The 21,532-nt window shown below is 45.0% G+C and overlaps 1 protein-coding gene across 1 annotated transcript; it reads left to right on the top strand.

The window, feature by feature from the left end:
* The first annotated feature begins 1,642 nt into the window (after positions 1-1,642).
* Positions 1,643-19,355, top strand: sncga (synuclein, gamma a). Its single transcript, XM_063070198.1, has 5 exons — positions 1,643-1,956; positions 6,066-6,107; positions 6,198-6,325; positions 17,113-17,208; positions 18,866-19,355. The coding sequence occupies exons 1-5, from the start codon at positions 1,836-1,838 to the stop codon at positions 18,875-18,877; spliced, it is 399 nt and encodes a 132-aa protein (XP_062926268.1). The 5' UTR covers positions 1,643-1,835; the 3' UTR covers positions 18,878-19,355.
* Positions 19,356-21,532: the final 2,177 nt, after the last annotated feature.

Below are 21,532 nucleotides of genomic sequence, written 5' to 3'. Positions count from 1 at the left end.
TCTTCCTTTCATTTGATTCTCATCCTGCATTTTTCTTCCCTCTTCTTTGCTTTTGTAACACTTAATAAAATGATTGTAAGCAAGAAGTTTTATGCCTCATTCTTGATTTCCGAAGAATACTTGGATCACGAAAACATCAGAATCCAACAACACTATTCCCATTTGTCCACATTATGTCTGTATCGCTCGACTCCTTGTTTATTCATGTGCCTGTCATACTTCCTCTGGCAGGATGTTCTAGATATCAACCAATCTCTCTAAACAACCTTCCTCTCAAATCACTTTTAAAACTCTTCCTCTCACACGGAAACTAATCTGCTTCGTTACCCTCTCCAATGGAAATCATCATAACAATCTATCCTATCTCATCGTCATCATTATGTGCTGTGTCATATGAGGTGGGCGATCGTGGACCCCTGCCTATGATTGTTCTTGGCAATTTTTTCTTCAGAAGTGGTTCGCCACTACCTTCTTCTGGGCAGTGTCTTTACAAGACAGGTGACCGCAGTCATTATGAATACCCTTCAGAGACTGTCTGCCTACTGTTAGTGGGCACATAACCAGGAGCAGTAATATGCACCAGTAGCTCATATGACCATCCACCACCTGCTCCCATGGGGTGGTGGGGTGGGGCTAAGCAGGTGATACACCTTGCACAAGGGTGACCTGTGGGCTAGCAGAGGGAAGGAGCACCTTACACCTCCTTTGGTAGAGGCCTATCTCCACCCAGCCACCTGTCTAAACCACCTATATATATAGGCATCCATTAGTCTTGTGAGACCATGGATTTGCGCCTTGGAAAGTTTCCAGGGTGCAGGCCTGGGCAAAGTTGTATGGACGACCGGCAGTTGCCCATGTTGCAAGTCTCCCCTCTCCACGCCACGATGTTGTCCAAGGGAAGGGCACTAGGGCTGATACAGCTTGGCACTGGTGTGGTCGCAGAGCAATGTGTGGTTAGGTGCCTTGCACAAGGACACAACACACTGCCTCAGCAGAGGCTCGAACTAGCAACCTTCAGATCACTAGCCCAATGCCTTAACCACTTGGCCATGCACCAACTCTCTAAACCATCTATGCTTCTCATAATCTGATATATCTCCTCAACCCCCTTCACTCCAAGAAAAACCAGCCTAGCCTATCCAGTGCCTCCTCATAACTAAAGTCCTCCAACCCAAGTAACAAAGGTTCCCAGGGGATTGCAATGAGGCAGTCCCTTTTTCCGAGGCCGCACATCTACCCTGATGCCGTTACAGAACAAGATTACACAACTGCGACCCCACTTTCAGGAGGGCAGATTATCACATCGTGGTGGGATTCCTTTATTAGCAATATTCATAAGCGTCCATTCTCTCTATCCAGCTGAGTCACCCTCTCAATATAGTTTTAGCATAGAATGCAGTCCGTTGCATCTGATGATCCAGTTCCATTCCAGCTGGATCGGGATATTTACATCTTAAAACGACGGCCACACGCGGGAATTTGTGTTTCGAGGGCTGGGCAGGTGTTTATCGGAGAATTCTGTTCCTGCAATATGCCTACAGTCCTTTGCTGCGTTGGGTTGCAGAGATTCTTAGCTCTTGTCTCCCTGGAACCCGTCCAGGCAAGATGTTCAGTCCACCGTTCTCCCTCCCAGATCAATGTCATTAATATTGCAGCAGCGAGTATTCATAGGAGCTGCGCGCAGCAGCCACAAGTCACATCATAAATAGGGCTGCAGGGCAGCGAGAGTCAGCATTCAGTTGCAGAGACCGGTATCGGAGCTGGTGCCAAGGAGCAGCGGAAAGGGATTCTCCTCACAAGAGTACTCGCAGCTCCCGTTCACTCCTTCACACGCTATGGATGTTCTGAAAAAGGGTTTTTCCTTCGCCAAGGAGGGAGTGGTGGCCGCGGCGGAGAAAACCAAGCAAGGAGTGCAAGATGCAGCGGAGAGGACGAAAGAAGGGGTTATGTATGTAGGTAAGGGTGCCGTAGCCGGATCCCCGAAACTGGGCATATCTCACTTCGGCGGGGTCTGCGGTGAGCGGGGGGATACCTTGAGGACCACAGCAAGGTGAGGTGGGGCAAACCCCCTCCCTTTCCCCCGCTGCAGTGACCGTGACCTTGACCTGTGTAGGTTTCACTAGGTTGAAGATTATTCAATTTCATTTGCATTCCCCTCGAGATACCATGACACCAGAGGCACTGATCTGTTCCCCCTTTGCGCCCCAGTTTGTTCTTCACTAGTTCACTTTCTCCCCAACTCGCCAGATCCCCCGAGCCCACCGCCCCACCCTCCTCCCCTCCCCGAATCCATCTGAACCCAGAACACCCCCCCCCCATACCGGGTTATCTCTCTGGGGGGGGGGACCCGGACAGCGAGCTTGAACCCCAATAAAACGGCGCAGAACCTCACTCCCCGTCCCATCCACGGTCCAGCCTGAAATGGTGCAATGGGCGGTGCCCGGGAAGGGAGGGGCGCTCTGCAGAAGTGACCTCTGAGGCATCATAGAGCTGGTGGGGTGGTGGGGACTTCAGTTCCCGGGGGTCATCCGGCGCACTCCCCCTCCCTCGCCGCTGCACTTTTGGACGCTTGTGGAATTGGGTTAAACTGGTGGGAGGGTGAGGGCTAACGGAGACTGGGTGGCGCTTCCAGTGCGGAAGGTGACCGATCTCACAGGGTCAGATGCCCAGCATTGGGGGTAGAAAAGCTGCATGGATTCTCTTTGCAAGTTAACACAAAACTGAGCTCATCCACGGGACGTCTGGTATCCTGGATCAACTTAGTACTGGGAGGACCAAAGCTTTACCTTTGGTTTTTCCATTCCCAGCCACCCACCCACCGTCCTTTGCCCGCTCACTCTCCGGGCTGAACCCGCAGGCTGATAACCTTCAGCCCGCACCTGATCGCCCGTCTCATACCTGCGTCATCATCAGACAGAAACCCGCCTGTATCTGCTTTCCCGCCCATCCCAACATTATCTCCTGAGACCTGCAAACGGACCCCGAGTCCCGCTATCTGGAGAGTCTGGTCCTCAAGTCCCAGCCAGCAGGTCGCCCCACACGAGGTCGTGGTACAGCCTCCGGACCTGTCGCACCTCTCTCCCAGTACACCCTCTTCCCATCCCGACACTTCAGCTTCCTGCAACTCAGTTCTACCGATCCCGAATATAATTCCAACATTCGAGGGTTTTTTTGCCCCTGGAATTAACACCCCGCCTGTATCCGTTGTCTTCGCCCTCGCCGCCTGATTGCAGCCACTCTAAACCGGCTCACGCCCACCCACCGCTGGACCCGGCTCATCGCCCTACCAACCCACACCACGTTACATCCACCCCGTGGGTGAGGAGCTGCCGTTACCCGGCCACCTGGCGAGTACAATACTAAGCCACCGAAACGGGAATGTTCACAGAGATTGGCAGGGCGGGATACAGGCAGTCCCCCAGCTGGAAGAGACCCGTACCGAGATGCGTGCGGCGCGGGCTGGATGTCCCAACCGCGCCGGGGGGAAGTCGATGAAGCGAGAGAGGCGGGGAGGGTGGAATCACATTATGTGGGGAGCGGGGAATGAGTTGCTGTTAGCATCAGGGCTGACGGGTGGGGCGTGATTGAAATACGCAGTTTGATTGAAGGGTAAGTTGTGATTGACAGGTGGGGCATGATTGATGAGGTGGAATGCGATTGACAGGTCAGTGTGATGTTGAGGTGGGTGGGGGTATGATTCTTTGAAAGATGGGTGGCCTTTTTCAATGAATTGACTTCCACTATCAAGATGCCGGGACAGGAAGTTGTAAACCGAGAAATATATCCCTGGGGCATTGATGGTCTGCAGCATTAGCTCATGGAAGCACCGGCATTAAACCAACAGACTCATCAGGAGCGCTGGAGTTAGGGATGTGTGCCACTGAGACAGGGAGGGCTGGCCCATAAAGGGTTAAATTTCAAAGTGAAGGCATTAAGAGCCAGGAGCTGATACAGGTCAATGGACACAAAACAGCTGCAATTAAATGCACAACAGACTGCATCTAAGAAAAGATTTCCAGGATCTGCAGTATAAAAATTTTCGGTTGTAGTTAATTGCAGCGGATATTGCAATAGCCAGATGTTTAGCTGAGGAAACATTTGCTCCAGCTCCTGCCTAAGCAAGGATCCAGTAATCCAGTGCTCCTGCTGCAAATGGAGGTGTTGATTTACTGGTTTAGTGTGCTGGGGGAGGGAGTTGCTTGGTCATGACTGGGATGAGTTTAATGGAATTGGACCCAATTAATAATTTCATTAGGCATCAGCAGGACAGCAGCTTGCATGGTTACGGGCAAAGAGTGTAGAGGAATCCACTTAGAGGACTGCCTTGGGCTCAGGGGACTGATGCTGTCCTTCTGTGCTGTTGAGATATTTCTAACAAGAGACCCCAAGGTTAAGGATGAGGAAACGGCCAGTCATGAATCCTGTTCCAGGACACAGTCAAGTGGCCCGTGCTGGTCTGCAGGTAGGAGGTGATGGCAACACTCAGGTACCCCTCCAGACTGGGATCACTTGAATGAGGATGAGGCGGTCCTGGTCTGAGCCCCATTATTGTCACCACAGTTGGAAGCTTTACTCCTCTCTGACCAGTCCCTGAAGGTTACCGACTGAATCTACATCTTGGATTCCTCCAATCAATCCATCCTTTAACCCTTGGATTCCCTGGTTGTGCCGCTGGACAATAGTTATTGCAAGTATAGAAATCGTACAGTGTGATCTCATACATTTTTTATAATAAAATGACAGAAATAGCAACAATTTTACATCTGAGCAGAGTTCATGCCAAAAAAAAAGCTTACATTTTTCAAATCCTGTAAATCTGTAGCAATTCACTTTTGTATCCTGTTTATGTAAACTCACTTTTTTGTATCCTATTTTACCAAAAACACATTTTACTTAGATCTTTCATCCCCTTTTCTTCATTCCAACATCCAATTCAAAGAGTTAGGGATAATTAACAAGTGATCTTTGATTGGTTACAATGCCAAAGGAAAAAAGGATTTATGTCACAGTGAAGCTTTACTGGTAAAGTAGGAAGGTGTCAGGATTGCTGTGGTATACCTCAGAGGAATCTGGACTTTACCACAACTAGGGGCTAAAAGGGTAGCTCTGTACCAGGCAGGTTAATGGACGACTGAGAAAAGCAACTGGATGTTACTGCTCCAGTGTGTGACGTATCATCCCATTCAACAATACGAGGGAGGACTGAGATGTGAACATTGGGTGCTCTATAGTAAAACTATTCAAAGACCCACCCTTTTGATCCAGAGTTTTTCTAGTTCGTTGCATTTCCGGTATTGCATAGCATCAATGTATTTATTGATTGGATTTGGTGGAGTGCAGCTACATCTTATTAAGGGATGGAACAGTAGCCCCTTGTCTACAAAGTTCCAATATGTCTGGTGCAGAGAAATACAGGACAACATGATGTAAACATATTACTGGAAACACTCAGCATGTCATGCAACATTTGTAGAGGTAGAAACAGAGTCAATATTTCAAGTAGATGATCTTTTGTCATAAGGAATTGGTAAGGAAGTAAAATATTATGCTTGAAGCATTAGATCTGAAGCACACCCAGAAAGGTCATTTGGATGTCACCATCCTGCTGAGTAATTCCAGCATTTTTGATTTTGATTTCAGATTTTTTGTAGTTTTTATTACTTTTCAATTTCATGCCAGTGATATTGCAAGTTTGCTCCCAGTTCTGCATAATTAGCTGGGGAATAGCTTGGCTGCTTGAAGCAGAAGGCAGTAAAAGAAGCCGTTGTGCCCTGTGATTATGAGCTTATGGATGAGAGAGAGCCACAGGATTAAGGTAACTTGTTATCACTACTGAACATTGGCTGCGTTTCTGATACCTCATCCACGTGCCCACTGTTGATGGAGTGTGACAGTGATTGGGACAACTAGTAACCCCTCATCAAAAGACAGCAGATCATGGTGAGTAGATTGGAATAATATCAGAGTATTTCAGGATGTGTGGTGACTTCCCATTTTGTCTCCTCCAAAGTTGCCGACTTGCACCAGTTTAATTTTGATTTCTATTTCTCTTTCTTCCAAAACAGGCACCAAAACAAAGGAAGGTGTTGTACAAAGTGTGAACACAGGTAACCGATAACATTCGAACAAGCGGAAGCAGATAGCCTCAGTTTGCCTGGGCCCTGTGTTTTGAGACATGTTTCTTATTTGGTTGGCAGTGGCTGAGAAAACCAAGGAGCAGGCCAACATGGTTGGAGGTGCAATGGTAGCTGGAGTCAACACAGTGGCCACCAAGACGGTGGAAGGAGTGGAGAATGTGGCAGCGGCTTCTGGGGTGGTGAAATTGGTGAGACTGAGAGCCCTGCATGTAGGACGAAAGCCCTGTGCTTTGAATCCTGGGCATGGTTCTGTACTGCCTTCTTCCTCCATAATAATTCTTTAATTAAATAGTAATAACAGCAAGGACTTTAAAAAAAAAAGTCCTTGTAATGGAGGCCTCACTAACTTGTCTGAGATGTAATGCTCGTGGCTGGTCAACCTGTCACATTGATAGTTGAGCCTTCTGAAATTGCAATGCAGTGAGTTTGGTTACATTGTACCTTATTCAGAGACAATTATATGTAAACTGGGGTCACATGGATATCAGGCCAAGTAAGAGCAAGTGCTCCCTTCCCTTAAGGACATTAGTGAAATAACTTGATCTTTATGATCATTTTAGTCACTTGTTACTGGAAAATCTTATTATTTCTGGATCATTCACAATTCACAAACTCCCATCGCACCAAGTGAAATTTTAACTCAACCTTCTGCCGTCTGATAAACACCAACTACAACTATTGCCAATAGACACATAGACACTGGTACAATCATACCCAAACAAGCAGCAAAGGCTTTGTACACTGAAATAACTGTGTGCTGTCCTATAGAGCTAAGATTTTCTTTGCAAAATAACTGGGTTTTATCAATAGAATCTATTCAGCAGCTCTGAAAGGCAAGCAGAACTGTATTGTGACTGGGTCGACATTTGTAATTTGCAATGGGCTGAGGAGAACATTGGAAGGAGGGTATTCAGTCTCACTGAAACAGAGAGAAAAAAAGACAATCAATTACTTTCACTTTGCTTTGCACAGCCTTGTCAAACAACGCTCCACCTCTTCACAAACCCAACTCCCCTTAAATCTAATCCAATGAGTAGCAAAAGTCTATTCGCTAAGGCTCTTGGTGAACTATTTCAGTATAGTTCCCGCAGTGGTCAAAGTTATCAGTGCAAAACAGTGTGTAAGTGAATGTAGGAGAGAAGTGAGTAAATCAGTGCAGAGAAAGAAGGAGAAGGTGCTCCAGAAGGCTGCACAAGGAGCTCGGATAATATCACAGAGCAATGTAAGGATGCTGACCAAGCTAAATATGATCAGGAAGAACCCCTGGAGATCATAAGGTATCAGTGAAGTTGTCTATTTTACGTTCCATCCTATCGGTATTTATGAATCAGGGTATTGGGTATGGCAGAAAACAGGGTACCAATGTGTACTTCTCTTCTGTTCAACAGCTCAACCAGTCTAACCTGTAAGGGAGACCAGAAAAATCTAATTCTGAGTCTTCACGGTTTGACGAGAAGACAAAAAAGAATCATAAGACACTAGAGGCTGGAGACTAGGGGTTCATCCCTCTTGACCTGAGATGGTTAAGCAGACAAATGAGAATGGCATTTCAGCCAAAGTTAAGTAGGTCAGCATGAAAGGAAGAAATGTGGCTAGTTTTGTGCACGGAGAGTTGCTAGGCTTTGGAATCCCAAACAACAATCTGGGAGGCAGGAGAAACCAATAAAACTTCTATTTTTAAAAGGCAACGGTCAAAAATCAGGAAAGTGTGGGGAAGAGGCAGAGATAGCAAGTGATTGACACTGGGCTGTAAAACTTAGTCAAGTACCAATTATTATCTTCAATTGACCTAGTTAATCAGAATCAGGTCACTGACATATGTTGTGAAATGTGTTGTTTCTGGCAGCAAATCAGTGCAAGACATGAAAAATTAGCATTAAGTCTCAAAATTAAATAAATAAACAAGCAAATAAATAGCGCAAAGGAGGAACAGCAAAGTTGTATTTGTGGGTTGGTTCATGGACCATTCCAAAATCTGATGGCTGAGGGGAAGAAGCTATTTCTAAAACATTGAGTGTGGGTCTTCAGGCTCCTGTACCTCTGCGTTGATGGTCATAAAAAGAAGGAGGAATGTTCCAGGTGATCCCCAATGATGGATTCCACCACGATGAGGCACCACTGTTTGAAGATGGTGGGAGGCTTGTACTCCTGGTGGAGCTGGCTAAGTCTACAACCCTATGCAGCCTCTTTCGATCCTGTACACTGAAGCCTCCAGACTAGGCAGTGATGCAACCAGTCAGAATATCCTCCATGGTATATCTGTACAAATTTGCTAGAGCCTTTGGTGACATACCAAATCTCCTCAGGCTCCTAATAAAATATAGCCACTGGCGTGCCTTCTGTGTGATTGCATCAATGCCTCCACCTTTGGCTCATACAAAGAAAGCTTTATGTAAGGGAGATTCACCTGTCAGCGATACTACAGCTGGTGAGATTCCCTCTCAGCTCTTCCATGTCCCATTCTCCACTACAAGTATCAGTTCAGTGAATTAACCCAACCCTCAAACCTCTACTAGAGATGACACCAGTTTGGAGACAGTCCTAGTGTGAAGTAACAATTCATAGAGGAAAACAAATATCAACATCTGTTTTATACAGCACAGGAGTTAACTTATTTCTACTTCATACATTGTGATTTGTTTTAATTAAAAAGTGGGTGAATTTTAATTAGAAGCACAAGAGGATTCTGCAGATCCAAAGCAATGCACACAAGATGCTGGAGGAACTCAGCAGTTCAGACAGCATCTGTGGAGAGGAATAAACAGCTGGAAGTTTCAAGCAGGCACAGGAATGGAAAAGGGGGAGGAAGGTGGTGGGGGGAAGGGGGAAGGGGGAAGGAGTATAAGCTGGCAGGTGTGAAGTCGAATGAGGAATGGAAAAGGAGAGAGGGAGGGGGCACAAATTACCAGAGGTTTGAGAAATTGATGTTCGTACAGTCAGGTTGAAGGCTACCCAAATGGAATATGAGGTGTTGCTCCTCCAACCTGAGAGTGACCTCATCATGGCAGTAAAGGGGTGCGTACTCTGAATTTTAACGTGTTTTCCATCAGTCTGTGTGGCCCAGTCTATCGATCCTGCTGCACACTCCAGAACAGTGAAGGTTTGCTGTAGGCAGGTTTCTGGGATGACGGGTGGAATTCTTCCTTATCCTGCTGCTAGTCTCGCTGCCCCTGCCTGTTCCTGTCGAGGGATGGCACAATATGTACAGCAACAAGAGGGCAGTTTGTCAGGCACAGCCAGCAGTTCCCAAATTTGGCTCAAGCTGAAAGTAGGTGGAAGGTATGAGAATAAGGAAAGTTGATGGACATCTGTGAGAGGATAGGTTGCTTAGAATTGGTGAGGGCTAGCATAGACTTGAGGGGCTGAATGGATTCCTTCGACATCATAAGAAAATACTTCTAAGATCCGCAGTTTAATACATGGACCATAAAGTAAATAACATGATCTTAAACATGGTGTCTCCTCTGCTCACTGAAAAGGAGAAAAGTGACTGTTACATAGAGTCCCACCAAAACTAGCACATCTTCTCCATGGACCACACTGTTCAACAAGACCCTGGCTTGCACGCAATCCCCTCACAACCTTCAACTGGGCTCTACATTGGTCCCAGAGCCTCTGTCATCACTCATCAGTGAATGACTGGCAAAATAAGCTGGATTACAGATAATGCTTCATGATGGTGTGTTGCATTGGCCAGGAGGGGACAGAGGGAGAGCACAGTTGCTGTTTCACTCAGCCATGCTTTAATTCTGTTGTAAGACCAATCTCCACACTCTATCCCAGGAAGGAGATGTAGCTTCTCCTCTTGCATGCTCTGCATTATTTAGCATGTCTCCTTTCTACAGTACAGCGCAGGCGGAAGTTTACTGCAATGCAGATGTGAGAGTGTTGTGGCTGCTCCACCTGCATGCACGTCCCGTTAACTACTGCCGCGTTGATGCTGAGGAGAAGGTGTCAGGTTTGCAGGTTTGTCGAGTGAAAAGTACTGCGTGACATCAGCAGCTGGAACAGGTTGGTCTGAGCAGTAACTGACGTATTCACTTCTTAAAATAGCTGAGAATAGCAAGCTGAAGTGCAGTGTGAAAGCTGGCACTCTGGGCTGGATTTTGAATTCATTTTAGTTCCAAAGCATCAAGCCATTTTGCCCCCTCGGTGACATGTAGAGGATCTGCTGATTTTGGCTGAGGAAGTGAAGAGGGTTTTCCCTCCGGACGTCTCTGTTATTCAGCTGAGAAATAACTTTGTGAATTCCTTTGAACAAATTGGCCCTTGCAGTTACCTTTTAACAGCAATTAATTAATATCTATGTTAGCCCAGAAACTTTGACCTGGGTGTGAAATTTACCTGACCAAGGCACATGCCTAGTGAGCAGGGTATCCCTTAACCACGGTGCCAACACATCTTTTGAGCACCTATAACACTGTAAAAAGCCCCACAGGAGCTCAGCTGAATTGGGCACATTGATTGTATGGGTGTGTTCTTGGATAGGAAAGGCATAGCGTAATGCATGCAATGTGATCAGTGTAGACAGGCATCACAGCACAGATGCAGTGGGCCAAAACCCCCATTTCGGTATTGCATGTTTCTACAAATATCTCAGTGAGGAAAGAGCGAGAGGCTGTGAATGAATTTTCCCCATTGCCCTCTGAACTGATTGCAACATTTGCTCAGAACTCGGCAGAGGAAATCTTCTCCCAGGAAGAGTAGAGGCAGTGGGATCTTATCTTCCATTCATTATTGGGATCTTGGCATCGCTGGGAAGGCCAGTCCTAAATGCCCTTGAGCACATAGTAGTGACCGAGATGGTGTCATTTCTTAACAAACACCCTCCAAAAATGTTGATTTTTGAGCAAAAGTATAGACCAAAAATGTACATTAAAAGGACAGTCAGAAAATAGGGAAGAATCATTGTCAAGTTATGTTCCAAAGAGATATAGAGAAAGAATGAGAGTAAGATTTAAAAAAAAGTAATATTTAAAAAAGCATTAAAAAGCTCAAGAGAGTTTATGGACTGCAGAAATGTAACATCAATTATTGCCTTTCTGATCCTCTGAGTCACTGTAAGAATGCAAATCTTATAATTAAAATTCTGCTTGTGCCATTCAAGTCCATTGCTAACATTGTCCAATGAATACAAATCTCATTTGTGGTGCAAATCGCTTTCTAGAAGGCTGTCATCTACTTCTGAAGGGTTAATGTCAAGTGGCTTGTGGTGATTTATAATGCATTAAGTATGTGATCCTTATCACAAATTGCAAACTGCAGAATAAAGTGTTATAGTTACAGAGAGAGTGCAATGCAAGTAAGCAATATGATGCAAGGTCATACTGTGGTAGACTATCAAGAATCCATCATACTGTACTGGGGACTATTCAAAGCTGTCCTTGAACCTGGTCATACATACTTTAAGGTTCTTTGATCTTCTACAGAGGGGTAACTTTGAAGGTATGAGATGTGAATTAGCTAAGATAGACTGGCAAATGACACTTAAAGGATTGACGGTGGATATGCAATGGCAGGCATTTAAAGGTTGCATGGATGAACTACAACAATTGTTCATCCCAGTTTGGCAAAAGAATAAATCAAGGAAGGTAGTGCACCCATGGCTGACAAGAGAAATTAGGGATAGTATCAATTCCAAAGAAGAAGCATACAAATTACCCAGAAAAAGTGTCTCACCTGAGGACTGGGAGAAATTCAGAGTTCAGCAGAGGAGGACAAAGGGCTTAATTAGGAAGGGGAAAAAAGATTATGAGAGAAAACTGGCAGGGAACATAAAAACTGACTGTAAAAGCTTTTATAGATATGTAAAAAGGAAAAGACTGGTAAAGACAAATGTAGGTTCCCTACAGATAGAAACAGGTGAATTGATTATGGGGAGCAAGGACATGGCAGACCAATTGAATAATTACTTTGGTTCTGTCTTCACTAAGGAGGACATAAATAATCTTCCAGAAATAGTAGGGGACAGAGGGTCCAGTGAGATGGAGGAACTGAGCAAATTACATGTTAGTAGGGAAGTGGTGTTAGGTAAATTGAAGGGATTGAAGGCAGATAAATCCCCAGGGCCAGATGGTCTGCATCCCAGAGTGCTTAAGGAAGTAACCCAAGAAATAGTGGATGCATTAGTGATAATTTTTCAAAACTCGTTAGATTCTGGACTAGTTCCTGAGGATTGGAGGGTGGCTAATGTAACCCCACTTTTTAAAAAAGGAGGGAGAGAGAAACCGGGGAATTATAGACCGGTTAGCCTAACGTCGGTGGTGGGGAAACTGCCGGAGTCAGTTATCAAAGATGTGATAACAGCACATTTGGAAAGCGGTGAAATGATCGGACAAAGTCAGCATGGATTTGTGAAAGGAAAATCATGTCTGACGAATCTCATAGAATTTTTTGAGGATGTAACTAGTAGAGTGGATAGGGGAGAACCAGTGGATGTGGTATATTTGGATTTTCAAAAGGCTTTTGACATGGTCCCACACAGGAGATTAGTGTGCAAACTTAAAGCACACGGTATTGGGGGTAAGGTATTGATGTGGATAGAGAATTGGTTAGCAGACAGGAAGCAAAGAGTGGGAATAAACGGGACCTTTTCAGAATGGCAGGCGGTGACTAGTGGGGTACCGCAAGGCTCAGTGCTGGGACCCCAGTTGTTTACAATATATATTAATGACTTGGATGAGGGAATTAAATGCAGCATCTCCAAGTTTGCGGATGACACGAAGCTGGGTGGCAGTGTTAGCTGTGAGGAGGATGCTAAGAGGATGCAGAGTGACTTGGATAGGTTGGGTGAGTGGGCAAATTCATGGCAGATGCAATTTAATGTGGATAAATGTGAAGTTATCCACTTTGGTGGCAAAAATAGGAAAACAGATTATTATCTGAATGGTGGCCGATTAGGAAAAGGGGAGGTGCAACGAGACCTGGGTGTCATTATACACCAGTCATTGAAAGTGGGCATGCAGGTACAGCAGGCAGTGAAAAAGGCGAATGGTATGCTGGCATTTATAGCAAGAGGATTCGAGTACAGGAGCAGGGAGGTACTACTGCAGTTGTACAAGGCCTTGGTGAGACCACACCTGGAGTATTGTGTGCAGTTTTGGTCCCCTAATCTGAGGAAAGACATCCTTGCCATAGAGGGAGTACAAAGAAGGTTCACCAGATTGATTCCTGGGATGGCAGGACTTTCATATGAAGAAAGACTGGATGAACTGGGCTTGTACTCATTGGAATTTAGAAGATTGAGGGGGGATCTGATTGAAACGTATAAAATCCTAAAGGGATTGGACAGGCTAGATGCAGGAAGATTGTTCCCGATGTTGGGGAAGTCCAGAACGAGGGGTCACGGTTTGAGGATAAAGGGGAGGCCTTTTAGGACCGAGATTGGGAAAAACTTCTTCACACAGAGAGTGGTGAATCTGTGGAATTCTCTGCCACAGGAAACAGTTGAGGCCAGTTCATTGGCTATATTTAAGAGGGAGTTAGATATGGCCCTTGTGGCTACGGGGATCAGGGGGTATGGAGGGAAGGCTGGGGCAGGGTTCTGAGTTGGATGATCAGCCATGATCATAATAAATGGCGGTGTGGCTCGAAGGGCCGAATGGCCTACTCCTGCACCTATTTTCTATGTTTCTACCTGGTAGAAGGGGGGAGAAAGGAGAATGTCAGGGGTGGGTGGGATGTTTGATTTTGTCAGCTATTTTACCAAAACAGTGAAAAGTTAGACAAAGTCCATGGAGAGGAGACTGGTTATAGAACACAGAACATAGAAATTTACAGCACATTACAGGCCCTTTAGCCCACAATGTTGTGCCAACCATGTAACCTACTCTAGAGACTGCCTAGAATTTCCCTAGCGCATAACCCTCTATTTTTCTAAGCTTCATGTACCTATCTAAGAGGCTCTTAAAAGACCCTATTGTATGTGTTTCCACCACCACCACCGGCAGTGCATTCCACACACCCACCACTCCTCTGTGTGAAAAAATTACCCTTGACATCCCCTTGGTACCTATTTCCAAGCACCTTAAAACTATGTCCCCTTGTGTTAGCCATTTCAGCCCTGGGGAAAAGCCTCAGGCTATCCACACGATCAATGCCCCTCATCATCTTATACACACCTATCAGCTCACCTCTCATCCTCCGTCACTCCAAGGAGAAAAGGCCAAGTACACTCAATCTTTTCTCATAAGGTACGCTCTCTAATCCAGGCAACATCCTTGTAAATCTCCCCTGCACTTTCTCTATAGTATCCACATCCTTCCTGTAGTGAGGTGACCAGAACTGAACACAGTACTCCAAGTGGGTCTTATATAGCTGTAACATTACCTCACGGCTCTTGAACTCAATCCCACAGTCGATGAAGGCCAACACACCATACGCCTTTTTAACAACACTGTCAAGCTGCACAGCAGCTTTGAGTGTCCTATCGACATGGACCCCAAGATCTCTCAGATCCTCCACACTGCCAGGAGTCTTACCATTTATATTGTATTATATCTTTAAATTGGACCTACCAAAGTGAACCACTTCACACTAATCTGGGTTGAAGTCCATCTGCCACTTCTCAGCCCATTTCTGCATCCTATTGATGTCCCGCTGTAACCTTGGACAACCCTCCAGACTATCCACAACACTGCCAACTTTTGTGTCATCAGCAAACATACTAACCCAGCCTTCTACTTCTTCATCCAGGTCATTTATAAAAATCACAAAGAGGAGGGGTCCCAGAACAGATCCCTGTGGAACACCACTGGTCACCGACTTCCATGCAGAATATGAACCATCTACAACCACTCTTTGCCTTCAGTGGGCAGGCCAATTTGGGATCCACAAAGCAAGGTCTCCTTGGATCCCATGCCTCCTTACTTTCTGAAGGAGCCTTGCATGGGGAACCTTATCAAATGCCTTACTGATTTCTGTGCTATACTGACCAATGTCCACAACCCTCTGCAATTTCCTGTTGTCACGGACAGAGCATTTGTCATACCAAACTGTGATGCATCCAAATAGGATGTTTTCAATGTTGCATCTATAAAAATTGGTGAGTGTCAAGGGGGACATGTGAAATTTCTTTAGTCTCCTGAGGTAGAAAAAGGACTAGTGACATTTCTTGACCATGGCATCTACATGGTTCAACTAGCACAGGGTATTGGTGATGTCCACTCCTAGGAACTTGAAGCTCTCAACCCTCTCAACTTCTAATGTTCTCGTGTTTGCACCATTTCAAGGAAGAGAAGATGAAGAGAGAATCAAACAGCTGTATTTTCTATTAATTATGAAGGATTTCTTTCACAGTGAATGTGGGGAAAATTTGTACACCATTTGGGACTCAATGATAAGGGATCGGTGGTTTTATCTGGTAAGTAGCAGCGAGCAGGAAGTCTGGAAATACAGACAACGCAGCAGCACAGCTGATAAAGCCACTGCCTCAAAGCTCCAGAGATCCAAGCTTCATCCTGGCCTCCAGTTGCTGTCAATGTGGAGTTTGCAGATTCTCTCTGGGACTGTGTGTGTTTTCCTCTGCATGTGCCAGTTTCCTTCTCCATCCCAAAGATGTGTCGGCTGAGCGTGAACTGTTTGTTATGTTGCTGTGGTGTGAAGATGAGTGCTAGATTTCAAGAGGAGGTGTTGGGAATGTGGGGAGAACAGGTTACAGGGAAAATTAGTTGAAGGATGGAACTGCTTTGAGAGATAGATTTGATGGGCTAAATTGCCTCTTTTAACTTTGTAAGAAAATTTGCACAAAGTTTTGTTGAAATTTTGATCCATTTGCCAGGGTGAATGGTTGAGACAGAAAATATAGTGCTTACATTTTTTTTAAAAATGGATTAATATTTGAAGAGGTTGGAAGAAAACAAGTACAAAGATTGAAGTTTGAAAGTTGTAGCAAAGAATTGACACAATCACAACTGTGTTATATATAACTCTGGATTATTGACTGGAAGTTCCTCACTGTTTCACAGTCACAGTGTCTGCTCATATTTTTTAGCAAGTCGGGCTCAGAGGTAGAAATGCGGATGTTTTCTATTCTCAGATGAGTTCACTATGGATTGATTGAGTCACAAGGCAACACACCCACTGGTTTGTTAACAAAATGATTGATCACCCTTAAAAGGGGATTAATCCCCATGGATATTATTGGGCACATCTTTACACTGGTCTCTCTTAATTGTGGGTTTGTGTCCTGTTGAAAATAAGTATGAATTTGCATATCGTTTTTGTACAAAGCAGAAGGAAACACAATGATATAAAGATATACATAAGGGGAAGGCAAAAAGGCTTATGTTGAACATATTGTTTTGAAGTGCAATTTGCTTTGTAACAAACATGAGAGTCATTTTTCATGCAACAATGTTCTACGATAGCTCAGTGACTGGATACCTGTTTCTGGTGGTGCGGTTGATTGAAGAATTCATTCCTAATGTCCGTCAAAGAGAAAATACTTCAAAACCTCCTAGTTTGCCTTTATTCAGACTCCGCAATGCACCAACACAAAGAGCATTGTTAGCTGTAGTTATGAGGAGAGATTTGAGAGGAAGTTTCCATGGCTGAAGGAGCATTCAGGGAATATTGATAATCTTTCCCCCATTCACCATGACAAAATACCACATAATTAATTTAAAAATTGCCTGACCTTTCACAGCCCGCAATTCTTTTGGAAATGGTATAACTTATGAGTCATTGTACCACACAGTCCCTCTCTAGATATGCTCTTTCTCATTCATTCTGTTCTCCTGAACTTGTGTCTGGTGTAAAACTAACAGGATAGATATTGCCTATTATAATATTAAAGGTTAATCATCTGCTACTGCTGCATGGATTCTTATAAAATCATGGTTTAACATTGTAAAGCTTTTAAATGAGCGCTTCCTTCAGAACCTCATCATCTTGGGAAGACCCCAGGTGAGACCTGCTGAGTTATTTTCTTCCTCTGCAAAAATGGCTGATGGTGCATCTCTAACTATTTTACTAGGATGAACATGGTAGAGAAATCCCAGCAGAACAGGTGCCTGAGGGAGAACAGACCTCCGTGGAGCCCCTGGTGGAAGCTACAGAGGCAACTGAAGAGGTACTGTTTTGTACATGAAAAAGACCTTGGTTCACCCTTCTTCCCCAGCCCTTCCTCAATCCTGAAACATTCCCTTTCCTCTCAGTTCTTACATAAGCCAGTTTTATTCTTTAAAACACAATCCTTTTCCACTTTGACCTTAACCGTTTTGTTTACTCGGCTAATTGCGAGATGACACAGTATGATGCAGAGAAAGGCTCGAAGTTACATTTTAATGCCTGATAACGTTACAATTTTTAGGTGTTTTAGACAATAGCGTAATCCATATCAGTGAACCTGAGTCAGCCACTCAACATTGGCCAAACTCTATAAAGTACTACTTGTTTGAAATTAGTTCTATCAGTGTATTGTTCTCTGCAATAAAGTTAGTGTACCAAAGAAACATACCCTAATTGAAAATTAACTTATCATGGAAATGCTGTAGGTAGAAAATTGATAACTAGTCATGATTTTCTGAATTCTGAATCGGCCTTCGTGCAGCAGTGTTGAAGTCCACCTTGGCTGTGTAAATACCAGTCTGGTCTGGCTGCCTCATTACAGCCAGGGAACCAAGCTATCTGCTGGAGCTCAAGGGCTGCCCCAAGTCCCTTGATGAGCAGGCCAGAGTCTTTACTGCAATTTTGAAACTTTTTTATTTGACAGAAGCAGATGAACAGAAATGGATTTCCTTGAGGTTGACCTTCCACAGAGTTTCTTGATTAACTACTGAAATATTGCCCCATTCCCTACATTGCTGCTGATGGGAGGTGTATCATGTGGGATTATCAATTTACCCTGCAGAGCTTGCACCTCTCATTTGGTAGTTGAATATCACCACTGGGTCTTGGTTTCCACCCCGTTGATAGAAGTATGGATGACATCTTCTTCAGCAGATGAAATAAATTTAAAGTAGAATGGAAGGAAGGTTAGAGTCTGTAAACTGAGTGTAATCCAGATTCAACAGCTTCCTTTCAAACTTCTTCATTCAAGTTGATATCAAACTGAAAAAAAAACATTTACTGCTCCTTTGCAATGCTTTCAACCTACTCTTTCTTTCTTTTCACCATCTTTGCCTTTCAAATTTCAGTGGCAAATTTTGTTGCGGGAATCCTTTCCATTGCGTGATTTCAATCCAGCCATTTTCTCCACGCTCACTCTTCCCCCCACCACCCATTGTAAATGCTTATTTTAGAGTTATGATTGTCTTCTGGTTTTTATTTTTTTCTGTGCATGTATCAATACGATTGTGTTGGCGCGTGGCCAAGTGGTTAAGGCGTCGGTCTAGTGATTTGAAGGTCGCTAGTTCGAGCATTGGCTGAGGCAGCGTGTGTGTCCTTGAGCAAGGCACTTAACCACACATTGCTCTGCGACGACACTGGTGCCAAGCTGTATGGGTCCTAATGCCCTTCCCTTGGACAACATCAGTAGCGTGGAGAGGGGAGACTTGCAGCATGGGCAACTGCCGGTCATCCATATAACCTTGCCCAGGCCTGCGCCCTGGAAACCTCCAAGGCGCAAATCCATGGTCTCACGAGACTAACAGATGCCTGTAAAAAGTATCAGTATGATTAACAGATGCTAAACAAAACCTGATCTTGCAAACTGTTAAGGAATGCTCTCCAGTTGTGACTCAGGCTGGTCTATACTAATAAGTTCCTTCTTTTCCCATTCCCTACAGACCGGAAAGTGAGAAGCTACTGATTTCTCAGAAGCTCCTGGGTGCACTCACCCTCTTCCTCGAACTGTCACACCAGTGTTGCCACAAAGAATCAAGGACCAGAGGGTCACCACTGTTGTAGCTGTCGATATAGTAGCAAAGCTGCTCCAAGTCCTTGCATTTACAGTCACTCCATCGCTGTCATTCTGTACGTCTCCCGCAGTGGCCACTGTAACAGAGTCTCTTAAATAACCGGCTGCTGATCATTGCACACATTCTCCTCGTAGTCATCTGTCACTCATTGCTCACTTTCATGGATACACTCCCAAGCCTGCTTCTATTCACCTAATTACACCAACTTTGCAACTTGTGGTAGTGTAATGCATGTTCTTCACTGGCTTGTGTGTGGCATTTAACTGTTACAAGCACTTGCTGATTTTATAATAAATATCAGAAGTAAAATAAACTTTAATAGAGTAAGGATCATCACTTTGTAATTATTGATCTTTTTTATACAAATATCAATCCTATGAGATCACAACTATTTGAGGCTGTGAATTTGTCAGTTGTTCACATTTGCAAAGCTCATTTTGATTTCATAAACAACTTAGCAGCAATGAACGGAAGATAGTACCCTTTCTTCAAGGCATTAAACAATCTCTGGAAGAGAACAGCAGGATTAAGCTGATGGGTCCATGAGGAAAGGTAAGGGTCTGATCAACTGGATGTGGAGTGGCACTTTCCACATGCGGGTTAGACCAGAACCAAGGACATAACCAGGGGATCTTCATCGATAAACCCAATAGGAATTCAGAAAAAGCCATTTAGCAAGAGTGGTTGGAAAACAAAGGTTGGTTGAGAACATATCTGTGACAAACACGAGTGAGGATGGAAGATGGTGGGGGTGGGTGGCAGGACGCTTGCATGAGACCGTGTGGTCTGGATCTCCGCTGCACAGAACATGTGATTCCTTGTGCATCCACTGCATACCTCCCCTCTTCCCCACAGAAATCCTGGGGCTTAGCTTTATACATCCAACTCTTCTCATCCTTCCCTTGGTGTAAAGTGTCACAATATTAAATTTGTGCAGCCAGTCCCAAGGTTGGTGAAACTTTGTTTGCTGAGAAGAGCTGGGAGGTTTACTGATTCATTGCTGAGAGCAATGCTTCACCTTTGCCCTTCAGACAGTATAATGCTGTTACTGTACAGATCCAGTGGCTGGGGTTCAGTCGGACGTTGTCTGTGTGCAGTTTGAATGTTCTCCCTGTGTGGGTTTCCATGGGATGTTTCAGCTTCCCCCAAGCCCCAAAGACACGTGGCTGGTAAATTGGTCAGTGTAGTTGCTGCTGGTGTCAATTGGAATCGGAACGGGAGAAGGATAGGTGTGAAACACTAGGTTACAAGAAAATTAGTGGGGAGCAGGGTGATGAGATTGCTCCAAAGGCTTTCAAAATAATGTTGCTGTGTGAATCCCTACAGTGTCTGACAACCCTGTGATCACTGTCTGGGAGGCTGATGTCAGAACTTCCTTCAGGAGGGAGAGCCTTTTCAAGGCCTCAGGCCCCAACGCTGTAACCTAGCAGGACACTGAAAATCTTTGCTGAGTGTTCAAGGACATTTTCAATGCCTCACTACTGCATTCAGAAGTTCCCACCTGCTTCAGACAGGCATCAATCACACCAGCGCCCAAGCAGAACAGAGTGAGTTGCTTCAGTGACTATCTCCCAGTAGCACTGTGATGAAGCTCTTCCACAGATTGCTTGGAGTTGTCATGGTTGGAGTTAACTCCCGCCTCAGCAAGTATCTGGACCCATTGCAATGTCCTTACTGCCACAAAATGTCTACAGTAGGCACAATCACACTGGCTCTCCACATAGCTGTTTACTGATTACAGTCAACACCATCATCCCCCCAGTCCTAATCTATGAGCTTCAAAACCTGGGCCTCTGTACTTCCCTCTGCATCTGCATGCTTGACTTCCTCATTGGGAGGCCACAGACAGTGGGGATCATACTAACATCTCCACCTCACTGTCATTCAACACAGCTGCACCTCGAGGACGCGTGCTTAGCCCACTGATCTATTTTCTCTATACTCATGACTGTCTGGCCCGGCACAGCTAAGATGCCATCTAAAAACTCACCAGTGACACCACTGTTGTCGGCAGACTTTCGGATGGTGATGAGGAGGTGTACAGGAGTGAGATGGATCAGCTGCTTGATTGGTGTCGCAACAGCAACCTCACATTCATTATCAATAAGACCAAAGAAATGATTGTGGACTTCAGGAAGGAGAGGTCAGGAGAACAAACACCAGTCCTCCTTGAGGGTCAGCGGTGGAAAAGGTGAGCAAGTTCCTGGGCATCAACATCTTGGAGAATCGATCTGGGCCCAACACACTGATGTAATTACGAAGAAGAGGCTCTACTTCATTAGGAGTCTGAGGACGTTTGGTATGTTGACAGAGACACTTACAAATTTCTACAGAGATACGGTGGAGAGCATTCTGACTGGTTGCATCACCGTCCAACATGGAGCAGATAGCCAGAGGTCGCAGACTCACCCAGCCCCGCCATAGGCAGACCCTCCCTGCCACCAAAGACATCTTCCAAAGGCACTTCCCCAGGAAGGCAGCATCCATCATTAAGGACCCTCATCATCATGACATGCCCTCTTGTCATTATTACCG

Source organism: Mobula hypostoma, chromosome 18 (genome assembly GCF_963921235.1).
Source record: "Mobula hypostoma chromosome 18, sMobHyp1.1, whole genome shotgun sequence".
Taxonomy (NCBI): Eukaryota; Metazoa; Chordata; class Chondrichthyes; order Myliobatiformes; family Myliobatidae; genus Mobula; species Mobula hypostoma.
The sequence above is the reverse complement of the archived record's forward strand: the minus strand, read 5'-3'. Positions and strand labels throughout refer to the sequence as shown.

What these genes read in the sequence shown, in the direction of transcription:
- sncga (XM_063070198.1), top strand. Translation starts at nt 1,836, where the DNA reads ATGGATGTTCTGAAAAAGGGTTTTTCCTTCGCCAAGGAGGGAGTGGTG. An exon ending in TGTACAAAGTGTGAACACAG is followed by an intron (nt 6,108 to 6,197) that starts GTAACCGATAAC and finishes TTTGGTTGGCAG; the next exon opens with TGGCTGAGAAAACCAAGGAG. An exon ending in CTTCTGGGGTGGTGAAATTG is followed by an intron (nt 6,326 to 17,112) that starts GTGAGACTGAGA and finishes CTATTTTACTAG; the next exon opens with GATGAACATGGTAGAGAAAT.